The sequence below is a fragment of the Squalius cephalus genome (assembly GCF_949319135.1).
Source record: "Squalius cephalus genome assembly, chromosome: 10".
In the NCBI taxonomy this organism is placed as follows: Eukaryota; Metazoa; Chordata; class Actinopteri; order Cypriniformes; family Leuciscidae; genus Squalius; species Squalius cephalus.
Genome location: NC_137131.1, coordinates 37,947,039 through 37,970,368, shown reverse-complemented (window position 1 = coordinate 37,970,368; position 23,330 = coordinate 37,947,039). Strand labels below are relative to the sequence as shown.

At 36.0% G+C, this 23,330-nt stretch overlaps 1 protein-coding gene across 2 annotated transcripts; it reads left to right on the top strand.

Moving 5' to 3' along the window:
• The first annotated feature begins 5,961 nt into the window (after positions 1-5,961).
• tspeara (thrombospondin-type laminin G domain and EAR repeats a) lies at positions 5,962-22,729 on the top strand. Of its 2 annotated transcripts, none has more exons than XM_079884458.1 (12): positions 5,962-6,514; positions 10,388-10,608; positions 11,946-12,172; positions 12,513-12,603; positions 12,714-12,870; positions 13,633-13,764; positions 14,557-14,789; positions 16,907-17,096; positions 18,063-18,295; positions 20,896-21,074; positions 21,162-21,263; positions 22,006-22,729. In XM_079884458.1, the coding sequence occupies exons 1-12, from the start codon at positions 6,400-6,402 to the stop codon at positions 22,157-22,159; spliced, it is 2,034 nt and encodes a 677-aa protein (XP_079740584.1). In that variant the 5' UTR covers positions 5,962-6,399; the 3' UTR covers positions 22,160-22,729. The 2 variants fall into 2 exon arrangements, with proteins under 2 accessions (XP_079740584.1, XP_079740585.1); XM_079884459.1 differs by having other exon boundaries at positions 6,333-6,514; positions 11,949-12,172.
• The last annotated feature ends 601 nt before the right edge of the window (positions 22,730-23,330 follow it).

The following is a 23,330-nucleotide window of genomic DNA, read 5'->3' as shown; positions in this document are numbered from 1 at the left end:
CATTTGCAGCTTAATTCATGTCATGTAACAGTAGGATAAAGTGGGGTAAGCTTCCAATTTACTTCCAATCTGATGAAAATGCTGTAGTAATTTAGTTACAGTTTAAGTTCAGTTTAAGAAAACTCATTACCTGCCATGTAGAGAATTTCCTACATGCACTTTTTCCTGTGTTGTCTTCTCTCTAAATCATAGGCGGCTGTATACAAAAGACTCCTTTAAAATACACTACCATTCAAAAGTTTTGTGTTTAATGTTTTTCATGCTTATTACTGTGATGGAAAATCAGCGTCATTACCGTCACATGATCCTTTAGAAATCATTCTAATATGCTGATTTGCTCCTCAAGGAACATTTCTTAATATTTGTGGAAACCATGATATTTTCAGGATTCTTTAATTAATAGAAAGTTTAAAAGAGGTTGTTGAAATATGTAACATTATAAATGTCTTTTTTTAATCAATTTAATGGATTGTTACTGAATAGAAGTAATAATTTCTTCATGAAAGAAAAAAAAGAGAACTTACTGACACCACACTGTGCATGTGGTCATGTAACAACGTTCTATTGAACTAGAGGTGGATATCAAACCTGTTTGGTTTGGCAGAGCTCAATCAGGATTTGCAGAATCTGACCACATCAGAGGCTGGATTAACTCTTGTTATTTTTAATGGCATATCAGCTGATGTGGCTCATTATTGGACAGTTGCTTCCGTGTGTATACTAGACCGCAGGTTGCCTTTTACTGACAGGCCAGAAGCTGCTGTTCTGTACACCTATTGCCTCCCACACATTACTGTAATTGAATGTCAAATATGATGACTTTGCTGTCAATTGCTGACAAAACAGCTATGCCTCTGATCACCTCCCGCTGGTGGATTCACACAGTCTTTCTCTCTAAAAGAACAATAATACCAAACATAATGGAAAAAATATATATAATGTCAAATGTTTGTGTTTTGAAAGAAGTTCAAAAGATCAAAAATAAAGTAAAAACAATATTGTGAAATGTTATTACAATTTAAAATAACTTGTTTTCTATTTGAATATTAATAGTTTGGATGAATAAAGTTTTTAAAACCTTTTGTAACATTATAAATGTATATACTGTCACTTTTGATCAATTTAATGTGTCCTGATCAATAAAAATATGTAATAAGTTCTATTTTATCTTAATTATCCTAAACTTTTGAGTGGGGGTGTATCATGGTTTCCACAAAAAAATTAAATCAGGAAAAAGTGTATTCAGTATTGATAATAAGAAATGTTCCTTGCATTTCTATTTGCATTTATTAAATTCTTTTATCAAATAAATGCAGCCTGGGTAAGCATAAGAAGCATTATTGTATCTGTGCACAATTATATTTATTATTTAGTCTTTTTACTCCCCTCTGCTGTCCACAATCATATAGACTTGTAATCAAACTCGTTGAACATCTTCAAATTCATAAGAGCAAGACTGCGGCCATCTCTTCTGGAATCTCATCAACGGGAGCAGAAACCCTGCAGTTAGGGGATGAGTTTCCCTGTCTAAACATGTCTGATACTTCACACACAGTGCTGATTCAAAGCACAGCTCAGCCCCAGGGTCAAACGGAAGACCACAACATCATTCAAAGAAGAACTAACATGACACACACCTCTCTCGATCACTCCCTTCTCTCTCCATCATGTGTTACACCACTCCTGAACAATTTGATCTGAAACAGGTTCACTAAAGTCCAGTTTGCTGTTCACCCAACCCTGAGACTGACGTCAAGGTTGACCTGCATCAACCAACAGAGCTTTGGTTAATTTGTAATGACTTGTTTACATTTGATTCCGTATTTTGGTTTTTGTGAAGTTGTATGTACACTTCAAAAGAACGCACCTACTTATTCTTTATTAATACTTCTTTCCAAGGCTGTAACTATATCTTAAACATTGGGTTGGATGGTTGTTTGGTTTAAAAATCCCCCAATGGTAATTGTCTTTTTATTTAAAGGAATTAAATAAATAAAAGATTTGAATGGATTTAGGGAAGAGAAAGAAAAACAGTAGCACAAGAATCATTTTTGTAAAGTAATCATTTTGAACTCTTTGCAAATATTTGTATTTTAAAATATGCACCTATTCAATACGTAACGATGTACTGGACGACAACATGATCAAAAACTATTAAAAACGCTGTATTATGCATGTTAGGCCAGCAGTTGGCAATGTCACTTTGTAAAGAAAAACTAGCATGCGCCTATATACTGAACACATAATGCGCATGATGTCACAGTTTTCACAAATTCATGTTTTTATAGTTTACACGGAGTTGAAAAAGGTATTGTTTTCAAAAACTTGCACTTTAAAACCCGTTTTCAGAAACTTGCATTTGCAGGCCCCCAAAACACTGTTGTCGTGTACATGAACGTTCAAAATGCATACAAAGTTTTTCATTTTTAGTAGAAACGGTGTCATGTAAACGGCCTGTTATTCGAATGCCTAATATGTTGAAAATGCAAACCGGAAAAATACTTGTCTCTTCACTTTCAGTTATGAATTACATGAATCACACAAATAAGAGCCTATAATATTTTAATTTCAAAATGGTGAAATTTGACCAAAAAAAAGTCAAGTAGTTTGTCATTTGACTACTTCCATCATATTTCGCACCCTTTCACCATTAAAAATTGAAGCGCCGCTCTGAAGTTTTTGTGCATGGTTTCTGAGAACGGTAAAATGCCTCTTTTTTTAATTGGCCATCTCAATATTTTAAAAATGTCAAAACATAAAGTTCAAAATGTAACTTCTTGTCAAATATCAAATATTGGATGCGACAAGCCATCAAAAATGTATAGTTAAAAACTTTTGTCAAATATTGTCAAATATCAATTATTGGGTGGGACAATTTGGCCATTAATAAACTATAAAACTTTTAAAACTATAAAACAGATATTTGAGGTGGGGGTGAACTTGTAATGGTTAAAGCCCTTTTTTCCACTTTTTAAACATTAAAGTCATCAAAACTATGAAGCAACACAAGTTGAAGTATGGAAACCCAAAGCACCATTTTATGATAAAGGGCTGTCTTGGAAGTCTGTTATTGACCGCTTTCCTCTAATGGGATTAAAATTTCATTATCTCCTAGAAATATACAGGTTAAGAAAGCAGGATTCTGTCAAGAGTTCATGAACTAGTAGCACAGCTCTTTAATATCCACTACATATTACACATGAACTGTTTGTCAAAGGCCGTTGTTCTACTTCCAAAAGAATTTCAATTGCTGTGTTCCTCCCCTTTTAACATCTCTAATGTTCCTTCTTTTCTGCTGGCTTTGATGTGAAAAAGACTTTAAGCGACAAAGGTGAAGTGGGGTCAGGTGAACTGCATGCTGGTCTTTAGCCTCAGATGTTGTTTTGATTAGCTCTCAAACTATTAGCAAACCTGCTATTCTAGTGAGTGATCATGTATGTTTTGTCTTGAGTGCTCTGTTGTGCTTTGTTATAGATTGCTAAGGCAAGCATTGCCATATTTGCTCATATTTATCGATATTTAGCCAAGCAGGCAAGGCTATTAGCGTTTACTGCATAGCCTATCTTATCCTATAGGCTACCATCTATGCTACTGCTAAAAGATGAATGTAGTCGTGTTGTGTAGGGTAGAATGTGTGCTAAAGAACTCTAGCAGTTGACTGTAACCTAATACCTGACTCACTAATTAGTCAAACCCACATCATTTAGCCTTAATGGGTACATCCCAAAAACTACCAGAAGAGGGAGAGGCCGAGAGTGAGAGAGAAAAAAATCACCCAAAACAAAAATGTCTGGGAAAACTACACTGGGGTGTAACAGTCACGGACAGGAGTGATTCCTCGAATCATGCAGCTTGTTGAGGAGAGGTGGGGAATATTTTTTAAGCAGTCTGGACTTGATGAAAAATAATAATCCAATTCTTATGAGAAAATGCAACTATTTAACGTTTTGACTTTCTGTTTCTGCTGCGTATCGGCTAATGGTACATTCAAGTCATGTCGGAAATAACGTATTTATTTATTTATAACGTACACATGAATGCCATCACAACATCGTAATTCTGAGTGATAATATATTTTTTTCGAAGTATAGTAAAACAAAACTTTACTTCTGCAAAATGATGAATAAAGAATGTGCATCAGGTGTTTTTTTGCTTTTTTATGTTGTTATTCAATTTATGTGGGTTCTGTAAACTGGATCGTTATATATGCTATTGTAATTGTACAATGTTATCGTATTTTGTTCGTGCAAATTAGTAAAATATTGTACTTTTTTTTTCTTCTTTATTTTACATACTGCCATTTTTCTTACTGATGCCCCCAACTCGGAAATTCGGGACTCCAGTTTTCCAACTTGTAGGCTAAGTACAATGTTTTGGTGGAGTTGAAGTTTGTTCAAGACACGACTTGAACGCACCATAATTTTTAAGCTCGGTCAAGTTTGACTTTTAATTCATTCATCTTAAAGGGATAGTTCACCCAAAAATTTAAATTCTGTCATAAATTAGGCTACTCACCCTCATATCATTCCAAACCAGTAAGACTTTCGTTCATCATGGCTTGTCATGTTTGTTTCTATGTGCCATGTGCTCTTGTCTTAACCTTGCCCTTCCTGTTACCTAATTTTTGGTTTATTTGCTCCACCTGCTCTCCCTTGTTACCCTCCTGATTTCTTTCCCTATTTATTCTTCCTTGTGTTTTCAGTCCTGTGCCAGTTCGATGTCGTTATTTACCGTTCTTGTCCTGCTCTGCCTGATGCTGTTTACCTTGTCCAGTCTTGCCTTATTCACCTGTTTTCCCCCATGGGGTAGTTTTTTTTTTTTTTTTTTTTTGTGAAATAAAAGGCCATTTTCTCTCTATCTCTGAGTCCTCACCTCATCCCTTCACCCCAAACCTGAGACTATTTTTCTATTTAAACCAAATCTAATAAATTTTTTTTAGGTTTTCACTTACAAATTGTTGCCAGTTAATTCAAAATATGTTCTCTTAAAGACCCCCTGTGGTGAAAATCCAGCTTTTAATATTGTTTATGTGTGTATGTGGTGTTTTTAATATGCTTTAAGACAAACCATGTGCAAATTCAAAAGTCAGCACAATTGCTGAGTATTTTCTCTTTAAAACTGCAGTGAACCAAAGACAGTCTCAAAAACACAGTTTCAAATCACTGGTGTTTCTGACGTCACAAACTACCCTGTAACCAATCAGGTCAATGTGTGATGGTCAAGGAGTGGATCTCTGAGCTGGTGTGATTGAGTGGAGGTGGGGCTAATTTGCATATTCATATACATGAAGCACTATTTAGTAAACTAAATGAAGCAAGGGTTTAGAGTTACATTCAAGCTGTTTTAAGGCATGAATACTTTTTTTTTTTCAATGAAAAAACATTTAAATATGTCATTTTGGTGATCAAAGATGAGTTTTAAGTGATAAAATGATTGACTACAGGGGGACTTTAAGACTTTTTAACTTATTGCACTTCAAATCATTTATCTTGTTTAAAAATACTAAACAATGAAGATCAAGAGTGCTTTTCTCAATGTACACATTCATGTTGTTAAGGAGAATTTCGACTACAGATCAGTAAAGGACAGCAAAAAACAAAAAATAAAACAATTACCAAGTGAGACTGAACCAAATCAGGACACCAAGAGGGACTCCACCCAGAGGAAGAAAATAAAACAGAAAGAGAGAGGGAGGAGGGGGTTATGAAGCAATGAAATGCTGAGATTAGGACCGCAGGAAATCTCTCTCTCTTTCTGTCTGCCTTTCTCTCAGCCTCTGTACCTCCTTCTGAGCCCCTCCTCTCATGTTGACATGGTTTCGTTTGAATGTCTCTCTAAATACACCACTTTTGCCCCTTGAGCTCTCAGTTGTAATTCTGATCTGTTAACATGCTCATCTGACCCTGCAGGTGACAGGTGAATTAGCTGCTTTCTGATCGCCTCTACGCACCTGAGCAACGGGGAACAAGAGAAGCTTGTGGATTTTCAGGACTTTGATTACAACTTTCAAAAATATTTTTGACTTTTAAACTGCTTGTTAATGATTAGCATTTAAGTGGATGAGGAAGGACTTTCTTGGGAAGAACATGTATTTTAACTTAGTGTGTATCGAGAAATTATACCCAGTGTTTGCTCTCCGTACATTGTGAATTTTTAAAACAACTTTATTAAGTAGCTCATGTTCACTGGTGTTGAGCTGATTCTTTAATCAACATTATACAATGAGGGACAGACTCCATTCTGGACAGTTCAGGGAACAAAGAATACAGGACCTAAAGGCATCTTGACCAGCGGAACTTTGGACCATCCTGAAGTTCATATTTGGATTTTTTTTTTTTTTTTTTTTTTTGGCCAATCAAAAGTTTGTAAGAACATTTTTATCAGCAAATCAACTATATAATGGAAGGACAGCACAACTTGGTGCCTTCATTATGGCTACTTGCACTGCAGTGGTGTCTGCTGCTTCTACCACTGACAGAAAGTGTGACCGTCGTGCCATGGAAACCCTGTACAGGTGAGATTCATGCTGTGAATTGTTTCAATGCACTAGTTGAATAATGTTTATTTATCATGAACTAGTCTTTGAGTCCTCGTGCTACAAGCTGTTTATCAGCAGGCACCAAGATGAAAGTGTCTTCCTCTGTAATAAAATTCTTCAGATTAGATCAGGTCCAGATTGTAAAGGTCTTGAATGAGACTGAATGGTCCTGAATGTTTATTGTGTGTATAACTATGGACATTTTTGTTTTATATATATATATATATATATATATATATATATATATATATATATATATAGAAAATCTTATATATGTGTGTGTGTGTGTGTGTGTGTCGTCATAGAAGAATTCTGTCCTTATTGCCATTTTTTAAGTGTCAACCAACAAATGCCATTCATGTAATTTTAGCATATTTGTGGTGAAAACAAGGATGGGAATGATTTATTTTTAAATAAAAATGTCATACTCCTTTGCCCTTGCTTTGATTAACTTCATAGCTTGAATGTTATTTGTTTAATTACATCCAATTACATAATATTACTATTTACGCTTTTCCTATAATTACGAAATTACAACTTGATTGGAAATGACATGCAAAAAGCCAGATTTGTCTCACACATCACATCCAACCCAATCTCACAGGAAAATGTAACATTTTTCACGAGGTGGCAATTTTGTATGAATTTGAATTGTACAAAAAAAAAAGAATGATTTTTAGACAAAAGTAAGCATAAAGGTCCTCCCCTAACCTCACCCCTAAACATAACTGCCACTGGGATGAAAGCAGATCATACTAAAATGTACGAATGCGAGTCCAAATTAGCCACCAATTCGCCAAAACGTAAAATAATTAGGAATTCCCATGAGATTGTATTGCAATGTCTCATTTTGCATCTCAAGCATGTTTTCACTGACAAACTTGAAAATGACACTGCCGAACACTGAAAAACATGGTCATGTGTCATGCTGACCACCACAATGTCACTTAATAGAAGAAATAAATGTGAAGACGTAACACACAGCCACACAAATGCATTCACAAGGCTGGGGATGTTGCCATGTTGTTGCCAGCTTGGTCTCTACAATGGAAAAATGTAAACTCTTCCCAATCCCGGCGACATCCCTCAGGCTTAAATTCCCCAGTTTTCATACCACGGAGGCAATTACATTAGATACCAATGCAAAAGAAATGAGAAAATGAAAAATGCTAATATAAAAAAAGAGTTTACTAGAAAGTTACCAAAGTAAATTCCTTAAGTGGTATTTTAAAATATTGCTTTTGTATGTCAAGAGCACACCATCTAAATGGTCCATAATTAGGGCAATGAGCTCTGCTAAAGGACTGTTATTACAATAGAAGCTGTAAATACCACAATAATGTGGATGAACCAAAGAATGCTGGGAATGTTTAGGAAATTGCAGTTCTGTCACTGAACATCTATAACATCTCTTTGTCATCAGTGTGTATCTTCATTTGAAGCGTATCATTTCTGTGCATTGGCTGCCCTCCTAAACATTTACTTGTAGTTTGAAAATTGAGTAAGAAGCATGCAGTATCCAAGAGTATCAGTTGCAAGTTCATGTATGCTGTCATTAAATGCATATGCTCATGTCACTTTGCATATTTAGATTAAGACTATGTATACTATTGAGGAAAAAAAGGGCATATGAAGTCATAGACTTGGGCTGCTAATAAAAACATTACTTGAGCATTACCCTATTTAAAAGTTTTTTAAACCATGTATGAATGACAGTAAATCAAAGTTCAGGGTTTTTTAAATTCTGTGAACCAGGGAGAGCTGGTATAATATCTTCCCCTCTTACCTCTGTATATTTTGCATGGAAGGCAATTTGCATACTTTAGTTAATGAACTATATCAAGAGCTATTCCCATCCACAGATGCAAAAATGCATAGGCCACCAAGTATTCAGATTCTCAAGCCACATGTATGGATTTCATTGCATTAAATAGCAAAATCAAGGCCCTGTGGTATTAAAATGTGTTTTGGTCAATCGGATCACAAGTAGACGAGGGAGACATATTGCAATCCACTTCAATGTATATGCTATCCACTTTCAACCACTTCTGTCCTGATTTCTTCAAGGGGAGGGTGTATGGGTGGGTAAATGTATGGATTTTTTCAGATCTTTCGATCTAATGGACAAAATCAGCTTGCGTAATTTACATATGAACGCCCCCGGAGACGACGGAAAAACATACGGAGAACTTTAGCTTTCGTTTCTGCTCTGACAGTCACAAGACCAGAACAAATGCAGTGAGTGGGTGTTAGAAATCAGGAATGGTGAGAGAACATTGTGCTTGGTACGTTTTTCCTCTTCAAAGCAAACTTGGGTCTTCAGCCAACAAAGTTTAAATCTCACCTGACTAGCGCACTTCCCTTAATGTTCATGCGTTAGGCGGAGAGTAGACTGTCTTTTGTGGCTGTTCGAACTCATTCGACCACATGAGTGTTTGGACCATGAAAGCAATCCAGTTGAATGAGTTTTCGACTACCTCTGGAAGTGGATGAAAGTGGACAAGCTCAAAACGTTTTAGATCCTGTTTACAACTATATTTAGCATCGTCCACTTGTGATCCGATTGACCAAAACGCATCTTAATTGCCTGAACAAGGCCAAAATGAACAATTCTTATTCTTATCCTGTCACATGAGATCACAGCAATAGCAAACCACAACCATCCAATCAATTCCCCATGCAAGGACAAAATCAAGTCCCGTCTTACATTTTTTCTTGTAAGAGAAGCCTTTTCACTCAGATATACGGTACATCACAACAGGAAAGAAAAGACTGTCACAACTTAGTATTCGTGCCGACTTTAAAGTATAATAGATAGCACAAGGCACAAGCACACTTTTCAAACATGCCATTTCACAAAAAGATATTTGTTTTCTGGTTTTTAATGATACAACTATACTGGTCAAAACTAACAATTTCGAACACTTATTGATTATCAAACTTAATAGAAGGTAGCATTCCCTATCCATTAGAAATCTATCCATTAGCATTCCCATTCTCAATGACAGTTATTTGGCTGGTGTGGACAACATTGGAAGTATGCAACCTGCTTGCTCCCATCTTCACTCACGGAGCTCAGTTCTGGCCATACTGTAGAAGTTTTTGTACCAATCACCTGGAAAATCAGTCATAATTACCACCACAGGAAAAATTGAATGGCATCACAAGAACACACCCAAACCCTTGACTAGCAACCAGCAAGTTACAAAGCATACTCCACTTCAAGTCCACACCAAAGGGAGTTATTCTCTATATCAGTGAGCACTGTTTCCAAACTCCCTGAAATGTCTTCAGTTTTCTTCTGGGAGCGTACACATTACAATATTCCTCATTTAAATTATTCCCACCCAAGGTATACACAAAAAAGGGAACAAGGCCTGGCTGAGTTGCGTTATTAGTGCTGTAACTCGCCGTTATGTGAAGGGGGGTGAGTTTACCGAATCACGCTTGAAGCTGTTGACCAATCACAAGACATTGTTCCAGCTGACCAATCAGAGCACATTGTGCTTTTTGAAAGGAGGGGCTTCATAGATACAGGAACTAAAAAGAGTGTTACTGACAGACTGGGAAGAGAGGCGCTACAACAGTGTAAAATATATGTTTTTTGAACATTCAAGCATAAAAACCTATTCTAGTAGAGCCCATAAACAAAATGAAGACTTTGTAAAAGGCCATAATAGGTCATCTTTAAGGTCCTTATAAATAAATAAATAATGTTGCCTATTGAATGATCCCAGAGGGTGTAGTTACAGCATTAACCAGCAGGGGCTAACTTGACCATGCAACCAAAACTTGTTTCTACTTGTTTCCTCAACTTCTGTCTTTAATCTTTGTCCTCTTCCTCCACAGATCTCCATCCAGTGGACCTGCTGTCTCGGGTGCTGCCCCATAACGGAGAGGCTCTGGCTGGGGTCCGTATGGTGCAGGAGGGAGGTGCTCGTGGAGTCCAGCTCTTCAAACCTACGCAGGCACTCACCTTTCCATCTTCTCAGCTCTTTATTAACTGCGCTCACTTCCCTGCAGAATTCTCCATAGTGGCCACTCTGAAAGTGCCTCAAACCAGAGTGAAGGTAAGCTTATACTGACACAGACATGTAATGCCAGAACTGCTTGTGTCCAGAAATGCTCATGCCCAGCTTAATCATAATAGAAAGTCTCAGAAATGTCTAATTTCCTCTTTGAGAATAACAATTTTAGTTCAAGCAGGGTTAAACTCTGGTGTATTATATTGGGGTTATTTCACTAGGAATCAATTTTTTGACACATCATAGAGTGTTTCAGTATTTTTATAGGCCAACCCCAAAGTTAGCATCACTCTGGTTCCCTCAACAAAAAACCAGTAGGATTTTTCCACTGGCCTTTGGATTATTGCAGAAAATAAGATCTGTGACCGAAAAAGTTATGATTCTTACAAGTTTTATTCATCATGATAATCTTCACAAATTAACCAAAATTGAAGCCTAAATACAATAGCCAGAAGTATAAAGCTAAACGTAGGCTACAAACAGACTACACCACGGTCGCATGACTTCAATGTCACCACCATTAAGCTTTCGACAACTATTTCAGCCTTTATTTAAAAAACATTTACCATGATAGTTTGAGTCAGAGTAGTTTTGTTTCATTTTTATAGATATAGCGCTTATAAACACAACGAGTCAGTAAAAGCGGACTAGTGAGTAGATGAGTTTTCCTGTTCACCGTGATAATGTTTAATGTCCCCGACAACCTCTATAGTCCCACTGAGGTGCCGTTTCATGACACTGTTTTCAACTAAGCTGAAAACGGTTTATGTGTTTTGACCGTTCATATACACGACAACAACATATTGGGGACCTGAACTTTTGAAAATGGGTTTCAAAGTGCAAGTTTTTGAAAACGATACCATTATTGTCTCTGTGTAAACTACAAAAATGCAAATTTGTGAAAACGGTGACATTATGCACATGCGTATTATGCGTTCTGTCTATAGGCGCGTAGTGTTTCTTTACAAAGTGATATCGCCAACTACTGGCCTGGCAGCGTAATACAGCATTTTTAATCCTTTTCACTGATCCGCGTGAAAGGGGTTCATTTTGATAACGTTGTTGTCTATACGCGAAAAACACAAAGGAAAAACTTTTCTGTTTTTAGTACATCGTTGTTGTGTAAACGTACCCTTAGCCACTTTTTAGCAACTGCTTTTTTTCAGGACAAGTGAAAGCTTCACAAGTTGTAGAATAAAACGTGAAAATATCTTGTATCAAGCACAGACCTTATTTCAGGCATTTAACCAAAAAAAAAAAACATTAAAAAAACTACAAGGGTCTGAAAGAAGTTAAGTAATGGTTATGATATAAAATTGACCCAAATGAATGACAACCTAAACCTGACTGTCCTTACTTTATCTCTGGACTCTGTCTTCCAGAAGAATGAGTACTTGTTTGCTGTGGTGAAGGAAGATGTCGATCAACTCCTGCTCGGCCTGCGTTTCTCTAAAGACAAAGTCCATCTCATCTATCGGGGCTCAATGGGGAGGGAACGTCTCAGCTTTAAAAGAATCCGCCTGGCGGACAACCACTGGCACAGCATGGTATTAGCTATCAGTGGCCACCATGCCACCCTCACCCTGGACTGCGGCATCCCACTGGAACTGTGAGTCTGTAACGGCAGTAGAAAGACCCTATTACCTTTTAGGTATTCACTACAAGATTTAAGCATTTAGATGACCTCAAAGTAAATTTTTTGACAATTTATACGATTAAAATACGATTTCTTGTCCAAAATGTGCACATATTATTGCAATGAATTCTTGAGCAATTAGCTGCAAATTAAGTGTATGGGTGGCATTTAGAACATTAAAGCGCCTGACATTTGTTATTTCTAGGGGTGGGATCTTTCTAACCATAAAATATAAGAGATTCAGAAACAAAACATGATGTTGCAGTTCAAAGTTGAGTCCTGTGAGTAATGTACTTCCACTGATGGGTTCCAGGGTCCATAAACAGCCATTTCCCTCTGATCTCAGCACCGATGGCTCCAGGTTCCACATTGGAAGTCGAAGGAAGTGGAAAGGCCTGTTCTCTGTGAGCTTCGTATTCTCATATTGCTAATTATATTGCTTAAAATGTCAAATATATTAGCATACACACAAACATGCCTGTTGGTCAGAGGATGATCTGTCTTCTTTCTTAAGGGTTTACTGCGCCAGCTTGTCCTTGTACCTGGATCGGACGCGACGTCACGTGTTTGCCCCTCCTCCAAACCGTCACTGGTTGAGCTTTCTGTCCCTACAATTCTGTCAAACTTGCCAGTAAATTCCCACATGAATGATGTCCTGCTCCCTCCATATGGTAAAACTAAATGTTTAAATTCAAATGATATATATATATATAGTTAAAACTGAGATGCTTAATGGAAAATAGGCTGGTTAAACATCATATCAATTTAGCCAATGTTAACACAGAGTTACAATGAACCATTACAAACAAATTATTTTATCATGACTGGAGCCATGTACAACATTTTGAGGAAAAGAACAGATCTATGGTGCTAAAGACGGCACTGATGACATATCGCCCATGTTCAGATTGAGTTATCATCCCAAACTAAACATCTGACACTTGTTTCGCTCTGAAAAGGAAAACAGAGGTTATGCCGCTCGCAGTGAGAGCTGTCAGTGATTGAGTGTGTGCTGGTGCAGAGGGGGTTTACGCTGGCACACATCTCGGGCATGACAAACAATACTGTGTTTATATAATTTGTATTGACAATTTAAATTAGCTAATGGCAACTTTGATCTTGATTACACACCTTGGTTAATACTTTTACAACCTCATAGTCTGAGACATATTGTTTTGCACTTTACGTCTGTGATCACATAGCAGAGATTTTGTTTATTGTTTCATATCCATATTCTTTTGATAAAGTAGATCCATTACAAATAGTCATCCAATGTCTTTAACACATCAAAAACGTATGTATTGTGCAAATCCAATAATCACAGATTTAATCAAATACAATATATTTGAATGTAATTCAAAAAGAAATATTACTTTAAGCATATTTGTTCAGTATGTGGACTTGAACTTTTGCATTCTCACGTCAATGTACAGAGACGGAGGTCCGTGTGACTCTGGGGTCTAAACCAGCATGCACAGCGGCAGAGCAGGGACAACTCTGGTTTGACACTCTTAAAAGGGGCCTCTTCCTATGTGATGGTGCATACTGGCACTCTATGCTGCAAGGTAGGAAGAAATAAAAAAATTTAACTTACAAAATATTTTATTTTAACTTTAAGATTATGACCTAACAAGTCAAGTCAAATTTATTTATATCTCACTTTTCACAGTAAACACTGTTTCTAAACAGCTTTACAGATAACCTTGATGTAAATGTTTATAATATCTTAATATCTTCATGCCTTATAGTAGATTAAAGCTGGGCGATAATATAGTCTACATTTTGTGATAATACAAGCAATTGAGATATGCTAAAAGTATGTATAGCCCTACATGATTTACGGTATGTATTTGAATAAAGTTGGACATGCTAACATAGAGCTGAATGATAATATATGTTACATTTTGCTATGAAAATAAAAAAACAGGCAGTTGAGATATGCTACATAGTTTATTTCCGCTTTACCCGAGTGTGCTGTATGTATGTGAATAATGGATATAATATACATCCAACTTTATACGTTATATATAGAGCTGTGCGATAATACAGTTTACATTTTTGCGATGATTTAAATAATCAAGCAGCCACAGTTTGCCATTTTAAATTACTAAATCATGTCATATTTACAATTAAAATGCAATATTTATATAAACCCCAGAACCTAGTATTATTCATAAAAATAAGCATAAGTGATCAGTTCCGTTATGAAAAAGTACTGTTGCATTGGAGATGGCATCAGAAGGTAATACCATGGTATATCATGATCACCATGACCAAAACCCTGGTACTGCACTTTTCTTTTGTTTATGCCAGCTGAAGTGCCTCAGTGATTGTTTTTAACACTGTTCAATTTGCAGATAAAGACAGACTAGACTATGTAGATGATTACCAGGACCTCTACACCACCTCAGAGACTCAGGACATCGAGCTTTTCCAGATCCCCTCTGTTGGGATGTTTGCTGCTATGGCTCATCGGGCCACCAAACCAGGCTCTGCCATCTACCGCTGGACCCATGGCCAATTCCAGCTCTACCAGAACATCAGCACCTTTAAGGCCCAGGCATGGAAGCAATTCACGATAGGGAGGAAGGTGAGAAAATATAATAATCATTTTTGGGAAAGTAAATGCATTAAAAGTAATGCATTACAATATTGCTTTACTCCCTAAAATGTAACTAATTGTGTTAGTTACTTTTTATGGAAAGTAATGCATTACATTACTTTTGCATTACTTTTTCTCACCTGGGCTGGGCTTGCTTGTTTGCTTTTTAATAACAAATATATATATATCTTTCACACCAAAAGTTAAATAAATAAGCCTCAGACTAAACGAAATACAAATTAACTCCTGTACAGTAGAGGGCACAGCTCAGACAAACCTCTCAGCTGTGCTGCCATTCTGAATTGCAGAAGAATAGGATGCAAGAGAAGAAATTTTTGCTTATTAGATTGATTTGGATCATCGAAGGTCAGCAGCAAAGACATTGGTTAATAAAGACAAGTGAGATATACATAAAGTATATTTATATTATTTAACATATTTGATTATTGCATGTTTGTGTAATATTCTAAGTTTGCATTTTTTTTTTTTTTACTGTATTTATTCATTTTGAGTAATACTTAATCTGTTTTTGTGCAAATGAATGAGATGTTTAAATGCATGCTCCCAGTCTAGAACTACAGTAAGCATCATGTTCACACAGCGCACACAACGCCTCTGCACTTACTCCCGATTTCTCACAGTATGGAAACAAAGTAACTTGCGTTACTTATTTGAAAAAGTAACTCAGAAATTTAAAAGTAATGCTTTACTTTACTAGCTACTTGAACTTGAACTAGTTACTTCTGTAACGTGTTGTAATACGTTCCCCCCACACGATAATAATGTTGTAAAAGGCTAAAACTTTCAAGTGCAGCAAGTATCGGCAAATAACGGTAAGTAACGGTAAGTAAAGCAAGTAAACGGCTTTTGGAATGAGAGAATTTCGTCCTTCAGGAATTGATTGGATCGTAAAAATTGGGCATTGCTAATGCTAACTAAATGGAGGCAGTTTTGAATGCCAGTTGGAAAATATTTAGTCCAACCTTCCTCCAAGACAGATGTCTTTTGGAGGGGGAGGGAAGGTTTTTGATTAAAGATTACGAGTGCACATGAATTAAAATAATAATAATAATAATGTGCAGTATAAATAATTTATATCAAATATAAATATTTGAAAAACCTTAAAAATACAGTACGGTTTAACCAACATGCAAAACTAGGCTAGGCTAGGTAGGCTAAAACTACAAAACAGGAAATTGAATCAATGTGTCAATGAAAGTAGTTTTTTCAAAAATCAACACTTTGATTTTAAAATCGAATCTAATTCATTTGAATATTAAGCTTACACATCGTAAAGTCGCCATGAAATCAAAATGGACAATTCATATTTTCATTACAATTCGTTTCTCAGAAATTGCGTACTGCACCTATAAACAGGCAAAGGTTGTACAGTGCAGCTGTAGAGAGCAGTGATTGACATTTCATTAGGAAAGAATTACTGGCAGAAAAGGCCTGAGGTGAAATGTTAAGGGGGGCAGGTGAGAAGTGAGAAGCTTCATTCAGAGATACAGTAGAAAGCGTTCAGTACCATAAGTGTGTTCTGAATGTTTTCCACTCAATCATGCACAGATCCACAGAGAACAGACTTTACACTGCACTTCAGGAGACAGATGTGTTTTGATGTGGTGTTCCTTACAAACATACGCAATAACTTTAAATCACCAGTGTAGTCAATCACAGAAATTAATTTTGTCTGATGATCGTTCCCTTCCTTGAATGAATCATTTATACACATCTGTCTGTCTGCAGTGTAGATGTTTAGTCTTAATTATATCACACAGATCTTGAATTATAAAGAATAGGAAGTAATAAAACGTCTTTGTTGAAACCTGCAGCTCCTTACAACTATCATTATCATTACTGTAAATCATGGAGCCTGTATTTGTATCAGTTAAATCATCACTAAACTCTTCGCCTGAGTGAAATTATGACTCATGCTAAGCTATATTATACAGTATATATCTACCACCTGATCTTCACACTGTTCTAAATTTAGCGAGCTGGAATCGTGATAGCCAAATGACAGACTGACTGATAAGTGTAACTTTATCTCTGTTTGTCTGTATCAAGCTCATTTATCACTGTGTGTGTTGTATGTGTGCCAGATGTTCTTGGCGGTGTCGAACTCCGTGGGCCCAGCGGACGGAAAGCAAGAGCTGTCTGTGATCTATAGGTGGAGTAATAAGAGGCTGAAGTTTGTGAGATATCAGACCCTGGAGACGCACAGCGCTCGTGACTGGGAAGCCTTCCATATTAATAATGAAGCTTTTTTGGCTGTGGCCAATCACCGAACAGGTTGGTCCTATAATGGTGTGGTGGGGCTGAATCAAGAGATTATTATCATCAATAGACTTGTACATACATCACCGGTCAAAGGTTTGGAGTCTCTTATGCTCACCAAGGCTTTTATTTGATCCAAAATACTGTAAAAACAGTAATATTATTAAATGATTGTACAATTTAAAATAACTTTCTATAAATTCCTGTGATGGCAAAGCTACATTTTCGGCATCATTACTCCAGTCCTCAGTGTCACATGATCCTTCTGAAATCATTCTAATATTTGATGCTCAATTATTGGTGCTCATTATCAAAATTAATATTTTGTGAAAACGGTGATACATTTTTTTTTCAGGAATCTTTGATGAATAGAAAGTTCAAAAGAACAGCATTTATTTGATATAGAAATCTTTTGTAATATTGTAAATGTATTTTCCAATCGATTATTGCATCCTTGCTGAATAAAAGTATTCATTCATTTCTTTCTTTTTTGTAATCACACTTACATCAAAGTTTTGAATTACAGTGTATCACGGTTTCCACAAAAATATGAAGCCGCGCAACTGTTTTCAACAGTGATAATAATAAGAAATGTTTCTTGAGCAGCAAATCAGCATATTAGAATGATTTCTGAAAGAGTGGAGTAATGATGATGAAAATTCAGCGTTACGATCAAATTAAAATATATCCAAATAGAAAATTTCACAATATTACTGTTTTACTGTTTTTTTTATCAAATAAATGCAGCCAAGAAACTTCTTTCATAAACAATAAAAATCATAATTAATCCAAACTTTTGTCCTAAAATACTGCTAAATTCACCCCAAGCCAGAAAAGATGAATGCCCATCATCATGCCATTCAGTTCAGTAAATGGTTTCAGCATTTAATTTTGTTACAGTTACTGCTCTTAAAATAGGTGGCATTTGTGAGAATAGTTTTATCTTAAACCCCTATATTATGTACCTGTCATCCCTATTAGATAACGGGAATCACAACATTAACAGTGTCGTTTATAAGTGGAACCCAGGCACCAAGACGTTTGAGGTGAACCAGACCATCTCGACATCAGGAGCATATGACTGGGAGTTTTTCACTGTAGGGCCCTACCACTTCCTAGCAGTGGCCAATGCATTTGATGGCATCTCCACCCAAACAGATTCATCAATCTATATCTGGCTTGGTGGAGCCTTTCAGCTCTTTCAGACTATAAGGGTGAGTTTAGGAAGCATATAGCATGATTTCAAAAATGTCTGCGATGGACGTAAGGCTGATACTTGCTGATGGCTTGGATCAAATCAATTGGATCATTCTTAAACTTAGAAGTGGTTTACGTTTGAGTGGAAACCCTGATGTGAATGAGGTACATTTCTATCCTGAGTTACACATTAAGAAAAATGAAGTGGAAAATCATGACACAAATGAAAAAAAGTTGAATGAAGGACTCATGTAGGTGTTTCCCAGCTGCAGCATGTTATTTTACATTTACCTGACACCTGTTCTCACTGAATTTCCTCGGGGCATCTGTGGTATCGCTGGGGTTGTTTAAGTATAGGGGAACTAAAGCTTTAACTGCCGTAAAAGACCCCGGAGAGATTTACTGCTTGATATCTTGATGTCACAAACTTTCATTCATCACTGCAATTTATTTTACTAAACATATAATGATTTTCATAGGAAAAAGACATTAATCTTTTTTGCAAACATGACATTTATAAAAAGTCTGTTCATGGGTATTGGAATTGGTAAGGTGATTTCTGATAAATATCACTTAAAGGAACAGCTGACCCAACAATTTTGTCATTTTCTCGGGTCATTATTTCATATAATAGTCCCATATTATTTTCCTTCTTCCATGAAACCCAACAGAAGAGCTTAGACACAATGTTGGAGCTACTCTTTTTCCATTCAACGGAAGTGAATGGCGAAGCTCCAAAATATGAAATCTACCAAGCTTTAAAATGAATAAAAGTAGTCCAATTGGAGCTTGATAATATAAATCACTATCCACTTTCTTTCAATGAAAAATAGCATCTCGGAAAACACCCTTTACAAAAAAATGACCAAAAAATTTGCAATCGAAAGTCAGATGAAAAAGTAATGGCTGCTTTCACACGAAACTATAAAAGTGTTAAACATTTTCAATCACTGCTGAATTCGCTCTAAATCACTGATCCAATGTACATGTCAACAGACTTAACGAGGCAGACTCACCGCTTGTGATGTTGTCAGCCGTTTCAGATGGGAATTTCCCTGTGTGCAGATGTGTTTTACAGGGGAATAAAGAACAAGAAGAGTTTTTTTGTTAATATCAAGCGTTTAGATGATGTTACACTATAATTAAATTCTTGAGATCTTACCATCTAACAAAACTGAAGTCATAAATGTGATATGGATCTCGTGAAGTTATCGATGCAGTCAGTGTCAATTCAGCAGGACCGTGTTTCCCAAAAATGGAACAGACACTATACAATGGTTTTAACTTATGAAGAATACAGTTAAGTGTTTGCATCAGTTTATGGAAATACTTCTGCATGACTGCATCTATATTCATTTGGAGGTTTAACCTCGACTTGATATAAGAAACAGCGTAGGCAGCCTTTTACCTTAACCTACTTTTTGAGAGATATATAAGCCATATCAGCCTTTTCCAGTGCTTTGGAAAACTTTTTTTGGTAACACTTTACAATAAGGTTCCATTTGTTCAAATTATTTAACAACATTAGTAGCTACATTACCTTCGGTAGTTCATTTCAAAATGTACTAATACATTGTTAAAATCAAAAGTTGATTTTAGATCCAGATTAAAGGTTGTGTAGGTAAGAATTGTCTAAAGAACTTTTTTTCAAATTGGCTTAAACTGTCTTTATATACCAATACATAATTAAAATGTAAGTACTTTGAAAAAGAGAGTATAAAAATTGAGTGACTATAGTGTATTTAATCTTCAAAAAACACAGCTCATTAATTCCTACCGGGACGAAACAAGTGATTGGCTTGCGCGACTGTCACTCTCCGTCGCCATGACTACCGCCGCTATTACTGGCTCTCCCCACGTGCGCGCAGTCGCGCACCCGTTTTTAGGTGGGAGTGAATGGAATTAATGAGCTGTTTTTATTGAAGATTAAATACACTAGAGACACTCAATTTTTTATACTCTCTATTTCAGAGTACTTGCATTTTAATTATGTATTGGTATATAAAGACAGTTTAAACAAATTTGAATAAAAGTTTTTTTAGACAATTCTGACCTACCCTACCTTTAAGAGCTAACATGAACTAACAATGAACAGTTGCATTTTTATTAACTAACTTTAACAAAGGTGAATAAATACTGTACCAAATAAATTGTTCATTGTTATACACGACACCCTTTCAACTGAAAACAGAAAACTTTTAATGCGTTTTGGCCATTCGATTAAACAACAACAGCGTTTTGGGGGCCTGAAAACAAAAACTTTTAAAAAACGGTTTTCAAAGTGCACGTTTTTGAAAACGACACTGTTATTGTCTCCGTGCAAACTATAAAAACACCCATTTTTGAAAACAGTGATATCATGCGCGTGCGTATTATGTGTTCAGTCTAAAGGCGCGTAGTTTTTCTTTACAAAGTGACATCGCCAACTACTGGCCTGGCAGCATAATACAGCGTTTTTAATCGTTTTCACTGAACAGGGATTGATAACCGAAAAACACAATGGAAAAACATGTAAACGTACCCTGGTGGGACCTCATTGTAAAGTGTCACCCTTATTATTATTACTACCAAGCCCAATCTATCTTTTTTTTTCAACATATATCTTTAATTTCTCTAGACATTTGGGGCTACAGACTGGGAAATGTTTCAGATTGGAAACAGAGTCTTCCTCGCTGTTGCCAATGGACACATGCTGTGTGAGAGAGGACCAAGCCTCTATACCATCAACTCAACTATATATGAACTTGATATGACAACCAAGATGTTCCTCAAGTTCCAAGACATTGTAACATACAGGTAAAAGCCTGAACTATAAAAGATTTTTGGGGGTTGAGAGTCAATCATAATTCACATCTTTTGACTTTATTTCCTCTTATATGGCAGTGCGGTGGACTGGGAATTCTTTTCGCTTGGAGATGAGCACTTTTTAGTTGTAGCCAACTCTTATGACGGATCGTCTTACTCTTTGAACAGTGTTATATACAGGTAATTATTTAAAACGTAAACATGTCATAAGATCAATTTATGCATGCTGCAGTACTTCAGACATTGGCATTGCGGGTGGTTGTGCTACTGTTTAGAGATACTAGTATACCGTGTTAAATATCTTATCAAATGAAGATCTTTTTGACGAAATCTAAGAGATTTCTGTCCCTCCATTGACAGTTACGCAACTACCAATTTGAAGCTTCAAAAAGTTCATAAAGAGAGCGTAAAATGTGAATAAAAGTCTTAAATTCAATCTGTTCATCATATAAAGTGATCATGTCTCCTCAGAAAATTTGGACTAAACTGCACGATTCATATGGATTAGTTTTAGTCAAAGTGGTAGTTGCGTAACTGTCAATGGAGGGACTGAAGTCTCTTAGATTTCATCAATTGTGTTCCGAAGATGAACGAAAGTCTTACGGTTTTGGAACGACCTGAGGGTGAGTAATTGATGATAGAGTTTTCATTTTTGGGTAAACAATCTCTTAAACATCCATGGAACATTTCCATTCCACAAAAGGTTCTTTATATTGGGGGAAAAAAATTCTTTAGATTTTAAAAAATCTATTTAAAGTTATTTTAAGACCTGTTTACTGAAAGGTTTTTTTGGGGAAAAAAAAGTTTCTTCTGTGGCATTGCTGCAAAACATACTTTTTTAGAACCATTATTTTTTAACAGTGTATAAAGACTATTGCAATAAATTAAGATTTTTGACTTTTGTTGTTTTTGTCTCTGACAGATGGCAGGGATATGAGGGTTTTGTCCCCATCCATCGGTTACCTACTATAGGATGCAGTGACTGGGAGTTCTTTACCTCAGCAGAGGGTTCATACCTGATGTACTCCAGTGCCAAAACACCTCTTTCCAAAGTCTTCAAGCTGAGAATCCACTGAGGGCACAAACGGTTGTTCAGCTTTTACATATTTTGATAGAATTTAATAGTTTTCTATTACACTTTCATGGGAAACTTTTTAATGTCCGAGAAGTCAATCAAGCTGGCAGGGGGTGGAATCTGGAGTTTGATACTTCCTGAAAACTACCTCATCTGCATTAAAAAAAAACTGTCAAGATGCAAGGGAAAAACTCAGTGGTGAATCTCAATTGTGTTCTAAAATCATGTCAGTTTAAAATGATATTTTGGTTCAGCAAAGACTATTCTGTTTCAAGAAATGAACATTTGTGCACATTGAACATCCCTCAAATCCAGAAAGTGAAATGAGGGTGCAGGACATTTAGACTGTGTGTAACTTCTATTTACAATACACAGTACTTTCCATGAATAGGGTACACTCAGTAGTGGAAAGTGCCATACAATGTTTTAAAGATTATATCAATCATGTAAAATAGTGTAATAAATAATGTTATTTATATGTATAATATTTGTATTTGACCTCTTGTTCTTTGCACTACAATTAATTGATTTTATTTTATCAATAAAATATATGCTCATGTTTCTCAGTTTCAAATATGTATATTACATTGGGCTTTTTATTTAACAACCACTGATCTATAGATAACTGTATCGCTCATAGAATTACATTTGTACTGGCTCCTGAAGCCATTTCACTTGGATATATGTCACAAAATGGAAGAAAATACAATCGCAACTTCAGTTTCATGACTTGCTATGATGTTTACAAATAAGCATAGTTTAAGTATTTGAGATTATTATACATTGAAATGCATTATTATACATATCACATTATTACACATACAAATATACATTGAAAAAGAGCATATCAAAAACACATTGCAACAAAATGAACCACCCCTAAAAAGAAAATTCTGTCATTTACTTACCCTCAAGTTGTTCCATCCAAGCCTGTATGACTTTCTTTCTTCTGCTGAACACAAAATAAGATATTTTGAAGAATATGGGTAACCAAACAGTTGATGGGCCCCATCTTCCATATGGGGGAAAAATGCTATGGAAGTCAATGGGGCCCATCAACTGCTTGGTTACTGCTTGTTTACATTCTTCAAATGATCTTCTTTTGTATTCAACAGAAGAAAGAAATTCATTCAGGTTTGGATGGAACAACTTGAGACTGAGTAGGCCTATAT

Coding starts and splice junctions, on each gene's coding strand:
- tspeara (XM_079884458.1), top strand. CDS start 6,400: ATGGAAGGACAGCACAACTTGGTGCCTTCATTATGGCTACTTGCACTG. Junction 12,604..12,713: donor AGTGGAAAGGCCTGTTCTCT/GTGAGCTTCGTA, acceptor TTCTTTCTTAAG/GGTTTACTGCGCCAGCTTGT. Junction 21,075..21,161: donor CAAGACATTGTAACATACAG/GTAAAAGCCTGA, acceptor CTTATATGGCAG/TGCGGTGGACTGGGAATTCT.